At 39.3% G+C, this 14,352-nt stretch overlaps 1 protein-coding gene across 2 annotated transcripts in view; it reads right to left on the bottom strand.

The window, feature by feature from the left end:
• LAMP2 (lysosomal associated membrane protein 2) overlaps positions 1-11,758 on the bottom strand; it is a 36,021-nt gene extending 24,263 nt beyond the window's left edge. Inside the window, exons 1-3 of one of the 2 annotated variants that reach the window (XM_016122091.2) lie at positions 11,563-11,758; positions 1,692-1,810; positions 349-562 (exon numbers count right to left, since the gene is read on the bottom strand). In XM_016122091.2, coding sequence (XP_015977577.2) covers positions 349-562; positions 1,692-1,810; positions 11,563-11,626 — 397 coding nt within the window. In that variant the 5' untranslated portion in view covers positions 11,627-11,758. The remainder of the gene's footprint in view (positions 1-348; positions 563-1,691; positions 1,811-11,562) is intronic. The other variant, XM_016122101.2, reaches the window with a different exon arrangement.
• Positions 11,759-14,352: the final 2,594 nt, after the last annotated feature.

Here is a 14,352-nt window from a genome sequence, read left to right on the forward strand (position 1 = left end):
GTGACCTTTGGGAAAGTCACTTAATTTCATCAAATCTCATTCCTTTTACCTGTAAAGTTTGGATAATATCTACTTCCCAGGCTTACTGGTAAGGATTCTGTGAGATGCTGCTGGTAATACACTTTGGGTACTATCTGGAACAAAGTAAAACACTCAAGCAATGACAGCAAATAGCATCCCTGAGTTGAACACTGTGTTGTACATGGGGTGGAGAGGATAGAAAGACATGAAGTTTCCATTCTAATTAGGAAGGCAGACATACATAAGGATGATTTTTAAATTATTTACATGTTTGATTATTAATAAAGAACAAGAGAACCTAACACAAATCCAATTTCTTAAGTTTACCTTTCTCTTTAGCATCGGGAAATGTTGTGTTATCACTAGTGTCATAGGAAAATGAGATGATGTCAATTGAATAAGTAGACACATCCTTCGTAAAATTCACAACCCAGGAAAAAACAGATCCAAATTGCACCACAATTTTGGGTCCGTTCTGGTCATCCCCACAGATGCTTCCATTGTATGTTGCATTGGCAAGGTCTGAAATGGTTACAAATTTCTGAAAGAAAAAGGAGGTTGGTTTGCAGATGATTAGATAAAGAAGATGTGACTGGAATACTATTTAGCCATGAAAAAGATGAAATACTATCATATGTGACAATATGGATGAATCTTGAGAGTATTATGCTAAGTGAAATAAGTGAGATGGAAAGGACAAAAACTGTAAGATTTCACTCATATATGGAATATAAAACAAAAGATAACAAACTAACGAAACAAAAACAAGTTCATAGATACAGACAACAGAATAGTTGTTACCAGAGGGGGAAAGAGGGTGGGGGGAGGGCAAAGTGGGTAAAGGTGGTCAAATATATGGTAAGGGAAACTAGACTTCGGGTGGTGGGCACACGATAGAGTATACAGCTATCATATGATAATCTTGTACACCTGGAAATTATATAATGTTATCGACCAATGTTACCCCAATAAATTTAATAATACAAATAAATTAATAATAAAAGAGATGAAGTTGAAAGAAAAGAAAAGGAAGTTTAAGGGTAAGGAACAAACAGGCAGTAATGAGCACCAAGCATTTTTGAAAGGTATGCCACTTCAATCTACATCACACATCCTCCATGGCTAGGGTGCCCTTTGCCTGGTTTGCTGTGTAAAACAGTCTCATATTCTTCAGCTACCCACCAGTGCTTTGGACAAATTCATGTACTATGTCTAAAAGGAAAAGGAACACTGGCCTGAACTGTTCTTAGGCTGATTTTTAAAAAAGTCAGGTTGTAAGCAGGCAGGACCTTAACTAAAAGAAAATAAGGCAAAGGGATTGAGAGGATATTGCCAAAAATATTTTAATAGCAAACTATTTAAAAAGGGAAAAACTTTGATGTTAGGACATGTTAAAAACATTACAGTACATAGACCTGAACACCAGATAGTCTTCAGACCATTTGCCCTTAAGCAACTCCAAGAAAAACTCCAAAGAACCAATGAGTTAAAACAGTTTTTACAACACTAATCAGAATACCTTCAAGTATACATGTTTAAAAAAGCCCACAGAATTTAACTGTTAAGTCAGTTAATATATGAAATCTTATTTGCATAAATGCATGTAAAGGATAAAAAAGAGTAGAATTAAATTTCTGCTATAAAACTCAAAGAAAAATAAAAATACTTACATAATTTTTGCTTGTGGTCTCATAGCGTATTCTGAAATTCATCTGCCATTTTGCATAAAGGCAAATGTTCTTTTCTGAATTTGTCAAATTAAGTTCTAATGAATAAGATGAGACAGCTCCTAGATTAAAAAGAGTAAGATTTTAAAATCGTACTACAAAAGTATATATAAAATAAAAACAAGCTCTATCCACTACCAAAGTTCAGCCAGCTCTAAAAATGAAACATGGTATTTTTAATAGATATGATATCTTGCTGATTGTTTTTTTTGTATTTTTAGTGGAATCCTATTGATAAAGTTAGCATTATCCCTTCCCATAAGAATAGTTACTCGACCTAGGATGTTTCGGTCATGACACAGACTGGTGACTTTTCCCTTTTGCCTCTTAATACTAATTTCCACATTCATCTGTGCCTTGATAGTTTTGTTTTAGGCAATTATGGTTTGCCTGTTAGGACTTTTGTCTTTTAAGGTAAATGAAGTAAGGGGAAGCTAGGAAGGAGTGTTAAACTCCTGCTCCTCTCAAAGCAGCTCATGGAACTTTCTCTGCAAAAATGATGACAGACCTGATGTCCTATCACAAACTACATGACCTATAACACAGAGATGTCTTGGCAAACTAATTTATTCTGATGTGAAGAGGTGGTATAGCTTTTCCTAAGCATGTATACCATGTGACCAAAAGAACAGAACTGCAAAGGTTGTTAAATACATAAATAAAAGATTAATTTTTGTAAATGCAATATTGGTTCATCACTTTGTTTCACTTTAAAATACAATTGATTAGAAAGGCTGATCGATCCTTTAACATAGACACAAAGTCACTTCCTGTGTTCTCAGCCTGCTATCTCTTTGGGGAGAAAAACCTGAGACACAAAAAAGCCTTGGGACTTTTCAGCTAACTTGACTCAGATCTTCTATGGAGCACATTCCCTATTACACTGAAGAGCCCAAGGACTCAAAATACTATATGCCAGCAAACATGCCGGCAGCATAAATGATGGGCAACCATCTAAGGATTTTCTTCACTGTCACACATTACCCAAGGGATAAGCTGCTTCCTGTTAAGACAGCTGTAGATCCTTTAATGACACCTGAGCAATCCAGCATCATCTACAAGTAGGGACATGCTACAGACTATACAGAATAAAGTCCTGAGAGTAATACCAAGAAGGCGTGCCTTAGCAACAGCTTACTGGCTGTACACAAAAGCCTATCATCAGGCTCTGGAGACTGGGATCCCTTGCCAAGCCTGAATATTATGTTAACGCTTGTGGTTATTGACAGCGACTAAACATATTGGCTAAGGCTCGAAAAGACCTTGTGAGGCCTAAGTAGATTTTACAGCCATTCTTTTCTAAGTACAATATGGAAGGAAGGTGTCCTCACTGATACAAGGCTGACCTGTAGTGGTGCTGAGGACTCCAGCTTATAATTTTTCTAATCAACTAGAGGCCTGCTATTTATATGTCTCTCTTGGCCTTGTTTAAAGTCCCTAGTTTTAACATATTCTCCTTGTATTCAAATCATTCCAAATTATTGAAATAACTAAGAGAAGCCTGATATGTATTAATCATGTACTTTCCAAAGATATTAAGAGTAACGGAAATAAAACAGCATAAAATAACAATAGTTTCAATGTGGGCCAAGGTGGGAGAAGTGAAGCTTTATGAAGCAGAAGGTATAGGTTGTGGTTCAACTTTACTACTACATTAAATTCAAGGTAGTCTACTTGCCAACTCATGAGATCTGAGAAATGCACTGAGGGCTCCAGCACATTCTGTTCCAGTCCCTTCACAGCTTCTTTCTCTGTGAGAGCTATTCCTTCCAAAACTTACTTCACTCTGTATCTACATCTCCAACTACACAGGGACTCCTTTTACTCGAAGACCTATCGCCTCAAACTCAATGATTCCAAAACTAAAATTCATTCTTCTATTTCCTCCAAACTGGTCTCCTTCTCAGCCGCTCTAGCTCTGAATGAAAAGCAGCACCACATACAGTCACCCAGGCTCAAAAGTTTGAGAATTAGCTTCCACTTCATTCTCTTCATGAAGTCTTACTGATTTTTTTCCTTCAAATTCTCTCTTAAGTCTAACCTTTGCCTTTTATTTCTACTCCCAATCCACCATCCCACCCCTAAATTACTAGAGTACTCCTAGCTGCTTCTAGAAGTGCTACCAGATTAATGATCCTTAAATACCTCTTCCTCTCAGGACACTTTTTTTGTTCAAAAACTTATACTGGCTCCAAAATTCCAACATTAAATTTAAATTCCTCTGCCTGGCTTTCAAAGTGATCCTTAATCTTCCCTACCCTATCCCTTCAACTTCTCTCAAACCATTTTCCAAGAACACATCCTTTGATATGGTTAAACCTGTTCCACTGGACTCAAATGACATGCTGCATTCAACCTCTGCCTCGAGGCTTCTATTGAACCTAATATTTGAGATTTTCTTTCTTCTACTGACCTAAATGTTCACCTCAGGAAGGATTTCATTCTAATACAATGCTCCCCTTTTGGATATCTGCTGGCAGATATCACTATCCATTATAAAAGCTGAAAATGTCAGCTATTTGCTTTCCCAGACTCCACTGCAGCATAGATGGGATCCTGTGCTAGGCTCCACCTAACAAAGGCATCCACAATGGATTCTGAATAGGCAGGGCTGCAGAATGGAGTCAGGAATGGAACTATTACTCTCAGGTCAAAGTACCTATAGCAGGATCAAGCTCCCAAGGAACAAGACAGGCAGAGCTTGCAGTGGCAGTGGCCAGTGGTACAAGCTTCAATTTAATGCTTGGCAGTGGAAGTACAGTTCAGCAGCATGATTTGGGGTACTGAACCAGGCTTTGGGATATAAAGCTAGGACTGCCAGTAATTCTGAGTTGCCTAATATACACATTTTATAATGTGAAATTTTACCGTTGTGCAACATGCATATGGAAAAGTGCACAGAATAACATATGGAAAGGAAAAGTGCACATAACATTAAGTTTGCAGCTAAAATAATGTTCACAAACTGAACCTGGTTGTGTTACGAAACAAAACATTCCAAGTACTCCCAAAGCCTCCCTGGTTCCCCCTTTCAGTTACTACTTCCCTCCCAAGAGCAACCATTATCCACCATCCTGACTGCTAACAGGATAGGTTAGTTTTGCCCGTTGTCAACTTGATATAAATGGAATCATTCACTATGCTCTCTTTCACGTCTGGTTTCTATCACTCCATATCATGTTTGTGAAACTCACTTTGGTTGTTGTGTATAACTGTAGTCTGTCCATTCTCACTCACTTGTATAGCTTTCCATTATTGGGTGACTACTTCACTATACATCTGTGCTACTGTTGATGGACATTTGGATAATTTCCAGTTTGGTTCTATCACAAATGGACACATTGGTGAACACATGTATATGTGCACCTCTTGGGTCCAGGAATGAAAATGTGGGGTCGAAGGGTATGCATATAGCCTGGTATCTTTTTAATAAATTCCTTTTCTGCTTAAAATCAATCGTATTTTATTAGTGTTGCTTACCATTGAGAGCCTGGACTAATACGCTATCCATTTCTCAGCAGCCATTTCTCCACAAAGAATTCCTTGATTAAAAAAGCCCTCGAGGAGCAGTCATACTGCATACGCCCATACTTCAGTCTGTTATACTATCCTGAATTATTCATTTATTTTATGCCTGCAAAACTGCCTCTCTATTGTCGTAAGCTCCACAACAGCAATCTTCAACTGTCATTTCACAACGAACTGATGTGCCATGGTAAATTATAGCAAACAGCAAATAATTTATTAACTAACAAAAAAAGTACTAGTCTGTGAATGAACGAATGAAATATATATATATATATATATATATATATATAGAGAGAGAGAGAGAGAGAGAGAGAGAGAGAGAAAGATTCCCTTTTGATAACATCTCTGCCTCTCATTTGAATTCCAATATGCTCCCTTAAACAGATGATCTTATCTGTGCCACAGCCCCTATGACTGTGTCTTTTATATGAATGCCATCCATCATGGGTGTTATGGTAGGGGAGACTATGTCTATTATGTTTCCTCTATCTCTTATCATTCTTAGTAGTGCCAAATACATATTAGATTCTCAATAAATACTGATTGATTGTGTCAAGGTAAAAATATCCTGCACCAAGAACCTGAAATATAGCTTGATCTAATCACACAAAGGTCAATCTTTTAGCTCTTCCAAATTATGAACTCAACCTATTAGTCTTCTAGAGACTCCTTCAACCCCCATGTCAGTTTTCTCAACAATTTTTTACATGAATTCCATGCTAGGAATAATGCTTTTCTTTTAAGTTTATAGTTGAAACATTTACCCTTTGGTAAAAAACCTCCAGCAAGTCATTTCCATCCTTATTTCTGTGTTTGATTTTAGAACAAACCATTTTTGTTTAAAGGTTTTATGATATTAAAAAAATATATAGTTGAACATAACTTAGAGTATGTAATTATAGAGCTGAGAGTCCATTCTCCAAAGAAAAAGGCATGCCTCAAAATCAGCTTTCTCACATTCAAATATCCTCTCAATCTTGTTTCCAAAGAATTCATTTATAGGTTATTTTAGAACTCAGAACTTATTTATCCAAGCATAAGATACTGCAAAAAATGGCTAGGTTTTACAAGTCTATTTGACCCGATGTAGCTGAAAAATAAACATTTATAAACAAGATGGGGGGGTCGGATGGAGACAAGATAATGCTGGTAAAACAAAACCAAGAAGAAAACAAACAAACAATGATATAAGAGGCAATATTATGAGGTGATTAAGGACCCCATCCCTGGAATTGAAGAGCTAGAATTCAAATCAGGCTATCCAATTTACTCACTGTGAGACTGGGCAAGTTAACCTTGCAAAGAATTGTAGTGTGACTATTTCTCTAACAGGTTCTTCAAAAGCATGTAAACTCTTCAGAGTTAAGAGAACTTTGCCAAGCAAATTAAAGATTCCAGTTTACAAGCCTCCCTTCTAGTAAACATAGCACCTAAAGAGAACCTTCCCAACTGTTACCTGTATTTTTACTTAAATCATATTAAGGTATGGACTCATCCTCAAACTCATCAATTCAGAACAATGCTGAGCAAAGCGTCCTTAAAAAAACAAAAACAAAAACACACACACACACAAAACAGGATACAGGCATACAATGCCTATTTACTTTCTTTTCTAGTCATAGGTTTGTTAAGTCAAATCAACAGTTCCTCACAATTCCTAATATAGGTACAATCATCACATTCAGTTGCTGACAATCTTGATTTTTGGTAAATCTCTTAAAAAGGAAAAATAATAATATGAATGTAAGCTACAACATAATTTAACTTTTTGAGGTCAGAGAGCAGGTAAAGAAATAAGATCCATCACTATTCAACTAATGGAAAGTGCTTATTGCTGAGTGGTATTTGGCAGACCTCCAGAACTTTTGCAATGCACAGCAGGATACCAACAAATACTTATAAAGTATACTTTTGGATTGGAGGATATCTCTGATCACTTTAATATGAGATGATGATGAGAATGCTCTTCTCACTACAGAAGGAAGGAGCAGCCTTCCTGCACTAATGGATCACTTAAGTCAGCCACAGTGCTGTGAAAATAATCCTTGATCACAAATTCCACCCAAAAGATAGAGAAAGAAAGCTGCACTAATGGAAATATTTGAATATCTATAATCCTATCAGATGTGATAACCAATGACTAATGGACAAATATTAAGCCTGTCCTTTCAAGTAGCTCTATTATAGCCAGAATAATTTTAGCAGAACCTTGAAATCAAAGTTATCAGTATAACCGTATGTGGAAAAATCTCAATGCTTACATTCTCTTTTAGATCACTTCCAAAAGGAGAGATTGGTTCTTTAGGAAAACTTTATTCTCTTTCTCATCAAGGACTTCCTAGTTCTCAGTGTTAACCTTCACTATTATGTAGGTAAATCTTAAGGGGGACCGGTAAGATACTAGTATTATTATATGGTATTATACTTTAATAAATTGGTTTATAATTATATGTACTGCTTAGCACTGATTTTGAGGTTCTCAACCCAAAGACTAAAAGAACTTCTTGCAAAACATAATTAAAGGTTCAAAAAGAATAAGAAGAACAAGTTGGTCTAGTTCACCATCATATCCCCAGTGCCCATCAATGAATGAACACCCTCAACAAAAACTTATGGAGGGTTAACCATGTACCTGGCTCTGTGTGAGGCAGGCAGAGGGAAACACCACCACATAAGAAAGTCTCCATTCTCAGAAACGAATACCATAGGGGAGACTTCACTGGTGCTGGAAGAATAAAAAAAGAGTAGAAAATAGGCTAGCCTAATAACCTAAGAGTTTGAGAAAGACAAGATTAACTCCTATTCCTCCAGATGCTCACCTGGCTGACTTCCCTAACACTCAGGTCTCTGCTTAAATATTACACAACAATGGAAGGCCTTCTAACCCCATCACCCACTCTTATTATCTGCTCATTCTTCTTCCAAATTACCTCCTGCATTTTCTTCATAGCGCTTATCACTATCTGAAATTATATTATTGACCTGTTGGGCTGTCTTCCACCATTAAAATGTAAACTCCATGAAAGCAGGGACCTCATCTGTCTTTCCCATTGCTTTATCTATGCGATAAACATTTGTGAGAGGGAGGGGCTCCACCCAGTGAAGCACACACTCAGGATATTTTGAGATTTTTCCCCACCCAGAAAGTCTCAACCCCATAAAAAATGAAAATCACTCATTACAAGAATCCATAACTGCAGAAATCTGGAATCTATGTCACACAAAGGGAACACAGTTAAGCAATGATGCTAGGAAATGATTTTCATCCACTACTCTCTTTATAATGCTTCTATATATCTCTTCTCCAGAAAGTTCTCTAGTCAGTTACAATTCATTCAAATAAATATCAGCATAATTTAATCTCTGTGAAAAAGACCAATATATAGATTCTAAGAATTCTTTTCTATACTTACTCTAAGGCAGCTATTTTTAAAAAGTAAAGTTACTGGTGGGCTGGGATAGTTATAAAGTCATGAAGTGAAAGTGGCACAGCTAGAGCATTAATGTTATGAGACTATAAATTCAGGACAGATCCTCCTTGATTGGTATTTTCTGCAGTACCCAAGAACAGCATGAGATTCATAACAGGTACTTTACAAATATTTAGTGAGTCTTCAAAAACTTATTCTTGATAGGCATTTTAATATATAAGAGCGACAGGCAAAATGCACCAAGCAACTTGAGACCTACTAAATTCTCAAGAGATAAAACCACATGGAAGGAGTTTGAACACCGCACTGAACCAACAGCTCTCAGATAAAGCAATTGTGTAGAAGACATAGTTTCTAGTTCATCCTAGGTGGTACCTTTTAAAAATCTGATCTGAGTATATTACTAACTTTTACTCCTCCAGATCCTGCTCTGAACTTAGAAGTGAGGGAATCAATCTTGGAAATCTTCCAAGAGGATGAATCTAGTTAGTCCTAATCAATAAATGGCAAACTTGCAGATGAGCCAATGGGTTCTTTTATGTGCTTCTTTTCGCCTGTTTATTTTCTGCAATACGGAAGCATTGCTTTTGTAAAAACAAAACAAAAAGCTTTCATTAAAAAACAAAACAATGACATGAAAGCCAACAAGTAAAACAACTATTATTTTTTTCACTTTCTCTTAATAATAAGTGTTGTGTTTGTGCATATTCAGTTGGCAGTGAATTACTGGTCTGATGTGTTCTAGTCACTGATAAGGTGCTTTTCTGGTAAACAGGCTCTCTCAGGGTCACTTGGCCCTCAGTAAGTGCTTCACAGTACGTTAAAGCTTTGTCTTGTGCTTGAGCAAAGCCTCCACCACCCTCTGTCAGAAGGTTTACATAACTTTCCTGCACTATGTAGACAGCTGGACTAGATTAGGGATTTGCAAATGTTTCAGTGTCAGGATCCCCTTTACTCTCTTATCCACTGAGGACTTCGAAGAGCTTTGGCTTATATGAGATATATCTATTGGTATTTGCTGTATTAGAAGTTAAAATCAAGATGCGAATAAAACACTTCAGAGCCAAAAGAGTGGTGATGTCATCACTTATTATATAGTTTCTGGAAAACTCTACTGTACACTGGTGAGAGAAAGAGAGTGAGAAAGACAAATAACTTTGTAGTATTTTTCTGGAAATAGTTTTGATCTGACAAGACACCCAGCAAAGATCCTTGAGAATCACTAGATCAGATAATCAAGAACCCTTCCAATGCTGTGGCTCTGAAGCAAGATATCTCAATTTTGGCACTACTGACATTTTGAGGAGGATATGTCTTTGTTTCGGGGAGCTGTCCTATACATTGTAGGATATTTAGAAGCATCCCTGGCCTCTACCCACTAGATACCAAAAGCAATTCCCAGTTATGACAACCAAAAACGTCTCCAGATATTGCCAAATGTCCCTTGATTGACAATCCACTGTCCAAGGGTGTTGATTTTATTCTACTGAAATGTGTATTACAAGATGTATACTTCTCATTGTCTTCTCAGTCTTCTAATAATATATCTATTTCCTCTCTACTCCCATTTGGGTCTGTCCCCTCTCCCTTCCCCTCCCCTCCCCCTCCTCCTTCTTCTTCTTCTTTCTTCTGTCGTCTTCTTCCTCCTCCTCCTCCTCCTCCTCCTCCTCCTCCTCCTCCTCCTCCTTCTCTTTTAAGGTTACAAACAGCAAGAGTCAGTGGATAGCAACAAACAGGATGAATCAGGTCAGGAAGAAAGATTCTGGACAAAGTACACCTTTCGGGCATTAAAACCAGCAGGGCCCTACTGCTTATAGGGGGAGGGTGTCACAGCACAATCAGCCAATATTCACCCAGCCATTCTGAGGATCTGGTAACAACCCAACCCTTAGGAAGTTACCTAATCCCTACACCTCCTCCCCTGAACACCAGGTAACAGACCATTTGTATGATAGGGAAGAAGAAAACGGTGTCTGAAGGCAAAGAGGCAGTATACAAGAATCAGATACACCACCTCCAAAATCTTGTATCTGGGAGGCCCTCCCAAATGAAACATCTGGGGATTTTTTGGCTGAGAGGAAGTAGCAAAACTGGTAGAAAACCGGTATCTTCAACACCTCGAAGTCACATATTCAATCCCCACCGAAGTTCCCACTCATCCCTTTAGTCTCTAGAGGTTAGGCAGGAGTTTTCTAACCTGGAAATTGCCCCAGCCACCGTAGGTCCCTTCCCTCCCAAAACTCCAACCAGAAAACTCAAATCTGGCATCATTCGTCATCTCTTTAATCACCCTTCCTCCACAGCCTTAAATTCCTACTCATAAAAGCCCCCAACCTTCTCACTGCCCCTCAGACTCTACTGTCACCTGGCCCCTCTTCCTCCAACTTTCTCCACGCAGGCACGGTCTCTTCCCTGCCCAATTTTCTGTCCCCCCTATACTTTTCCACCATCTTCAAAACTCTTCCCTGATCTTAGAAAACCAGGACTCTTAAATTGTCTCTGACATTCCAGAATATGCATGTACTGTCCTCCTATGCTCACTCTTTAGTGTGTTCCCCAAGTTACTCTTCCTACCCCGATCAGCTCCACTCCTCGCCCTTTCCTACCTACTCCCTTGGCGTCCACCCCCCTTTACTTGCCCCTTCTTACTCTCACAGGCCCTCCTTCCCCCGCTATCCCTCGGTCAGGCCTTCTCTAGGTCACTGCTTGCTAGCCTGGGCTAGCGCCACCGCCCACTGTCAGCCATTCAGCCTCTCAACCCCCTCCCCCTGGGACCAGTCTCACTGGATGCGGCCTTTGAACTGGGCGCCCCTGGCCCAGGCTGAAGGACTGAGCAGGAGGGCCCGGCAACTCACCCAGGACGAGGCAGAGCAGAACAAGCCCCGAGCCCGGAACCGGGGAGAGGCGGAAGAACACCATGATTCCAAAGAGCAGGTGGCGGTGACGACGAGAGTCGCAACACCACAGAAACAGCTCGGGGGAAGAAGGGAAAGAACGCCACTGAACGCCGACCACAGCGCTGCAGAAGCCAAGATTAGGCGCTTCAGCGTGGGTCATAAGACTAGGGGCGGGGCTCTTTCTTCTCTCCAGCCAATCTTCGCGCTTCAAAGCGGCGAGAGGGGTGGTGATATAGGGGCGGGTGGTTGGGGCGACCACGCCCTGGCTTTTTGGTTCACAATCACTCTTAGCTCCTAAGAGTTATGCTCGGACGGCCTCATCTGAGGCTAAAAGGAGAGGATGAACTTTCGGGGGGTGGGTGTAGATAATAGAGGTTATTTCACTTTCGACTTCTTGAGGAAGAAGAGTATAATTTTGCTGGAGTTAAAACGGTTGCTAGGCATCACAACATAATGCATACAAAAATACATGATGATTCTCCAAACACTGTTGTTACCTATGCAGTTCATACTGTTAAACGGACAAGGGAGCTGCGGGGCAGTATGTAGTCACTGACCTGCAGAGCAGGACGTGGCCTCGAAGTTCACTAACTTACAACACCCTGTTTTTCAGATGGGGAAATTGAACTCAGAAAGAGGAAGAGACTTCTTTAAATACAAAAGGAAACAAAATGAGATAGAAATAAAATAGAAAGAGGGGAGAAAAAGATCATCCATATTCCTACTACCCAAAGAGAGAATCTATGTATGTATTATGTATGCATGTATGCATGCATCTATCTACCTACCTATCCTCTATCATCTATCTATCCATCCTTCCTTCCAGTTTTTTTTTCAATGCATATACACATGTAAATATTCTTTAATGAATTCATACTAAAAATACTATTTGGTATATTTAACGCTTGAACAGATGAAACCTAAAAAATCAACAAATGAAAGCATTCAAAAACTATAAAAATCTTAAATTGGGATAAAGCACTGCTTCTCAAATCTTAGTTTCCAAAAGAATCATCTGGGGATTTTTAATAACATACAGATTCCTTTACCTCATTCCCCAGAGTTCTGAAACAACAGGTCTGTGGCAGTCCTAAGAATTTGTTTCTCAATCCTGGCTGAATGCTGGAACCACTTGCAGGGCTGTAAAACTTGAAATGTCCCTTTGGTCCCACCCCTTGAGATTCAGGTTCAGTTGTTTGGAGTGGGGCCTACGCATTGTATTTTACTGAGAACTCCCCAAGGCAACGTTAATAGGTCAGAGATGATCTCTAAGTTGGCTCCAGCTTTACAGTTCTAGGATTCTGTAAGAGTAAATGCTTGTTTATTTAAAATATAAAGAAACCAAGTGCCCCAATGAGTCAAATGTCCCTTTTAATACATTCCTGTCCTTAACCTATGGCAGATGTCATCAAATTTTTTAAAATGGAACACAGTGAGGCAGAGTAGCCTTATATGCTAAATCCCTCCATCACAGCCTTTCCCCCTGACAAAGCAAATGCTGGTTCTTTGACAGAGACAGAAACCTTCATGAGACATAACAATGTTTTGGAAGTTGTATGTAAATGGTGGGTATTTTGTCAGTAAAAATAGACTAAAAATACTCAAAACTTTGTTTGGTCTGAGCTTCCACACTCACAATCATTTAATGTTTTTTCTCCAAACCCTATGTACTATCTCACATTATCCCAGCCCAGTGGAAGGAGCTGGCCCTAGGCTCTTCTGCAGCAGAGGCAAGTCTGTGGGACTAGATCCATATTTGAGGAACTCCAGGACATCCCCTCTGATCTGAGCTTCTGAGCCTCATATCTGTTGATCGTTGATACTGCTGCACCCAGAGTGCTTTTACGTGTGCTTCCTCTCCTATCATACTTCATACCTCCCTAGTGGGCAAAACCTCCTCAGCGCACGCGCGCACACACACACACACCCCACATGTCCAGCTTCCTACCACCATAGGTAAATTAGGACTCTTTTGAGAAGCTTTGAGAGCTTATGTCTTTTTGGCCAAGGAGCAGGGATTACTGGCAAACACTTCCATAATGTGAAGATACTGAATGGTGTAAGAGATGACCCTATCAGATTTGGTAAATGATAGCCAATAAAATGTGTAAGTCAGAAGATGGAAATGAATATAAATATAAAGATATTTAAATGCAAAAAATTATATGTGCTTATTAAATCAATGAATAAATGGCCCTGAGGTATTAGTGTCACCTACTTACCAAATTATGATTTTTCAATTCTGCATTCTCTCTCTGCCTTTTCCTTTTCTGACTCATACTCCTTTCAGTTTCTCCTACACTCCTTTTCCCTTTCTCCCTCTCACATGTTACTCTTTTCTGCGTGATACCCCCCAACTGTGACAGTATTGTCAGCGCTCACCCCAACATAGAGGTCATAGTGGGCTCAAGGGGCTGCCTACCCTTGAGTTAGAGTTCATTGAGTGAACAGGGACATGCCATTTAGTTATTAGTTTTCTCCAGTAGGAGTCTTCTCAACCCCCCTCCCTCCAAAAAATAAGGTCTAGTCTAACCTGCTTAAATGAAAGGGTTCCCAACTTTGAACATGCATCAAAATCACCAAAAAGGCTTTTTAAAACACAGATTACTGGGCCTCACTATGGAATTTGAGCAGGTCTGGGGTAGAGCATGAGAATCTGCATTTCTAGCACTTCTCAGGGGATCCTGATACTGCTGTTCTGGAAACCACACCCTGAATAACAGGGTCCCAAACTCATATTCATGGTTA

Source organism: Rousettus aegyptiacus, unplaced genomic scaffold, assembly GCF_014176215.1.
Source record: "Rousettus aegyptiacus isolate mRouAeg1 unplaced genomic scaffold, mRouAeg1.p scaffold_m13_p_9, whole genome shotgun sequence".
Classification (NCBI taxonomy): Eukaryota; Metazoa; Chordata; class Mammalia; order Chiroptera; family Pteropodidae; genus Rousettus; species Rousettus aegyptiacus.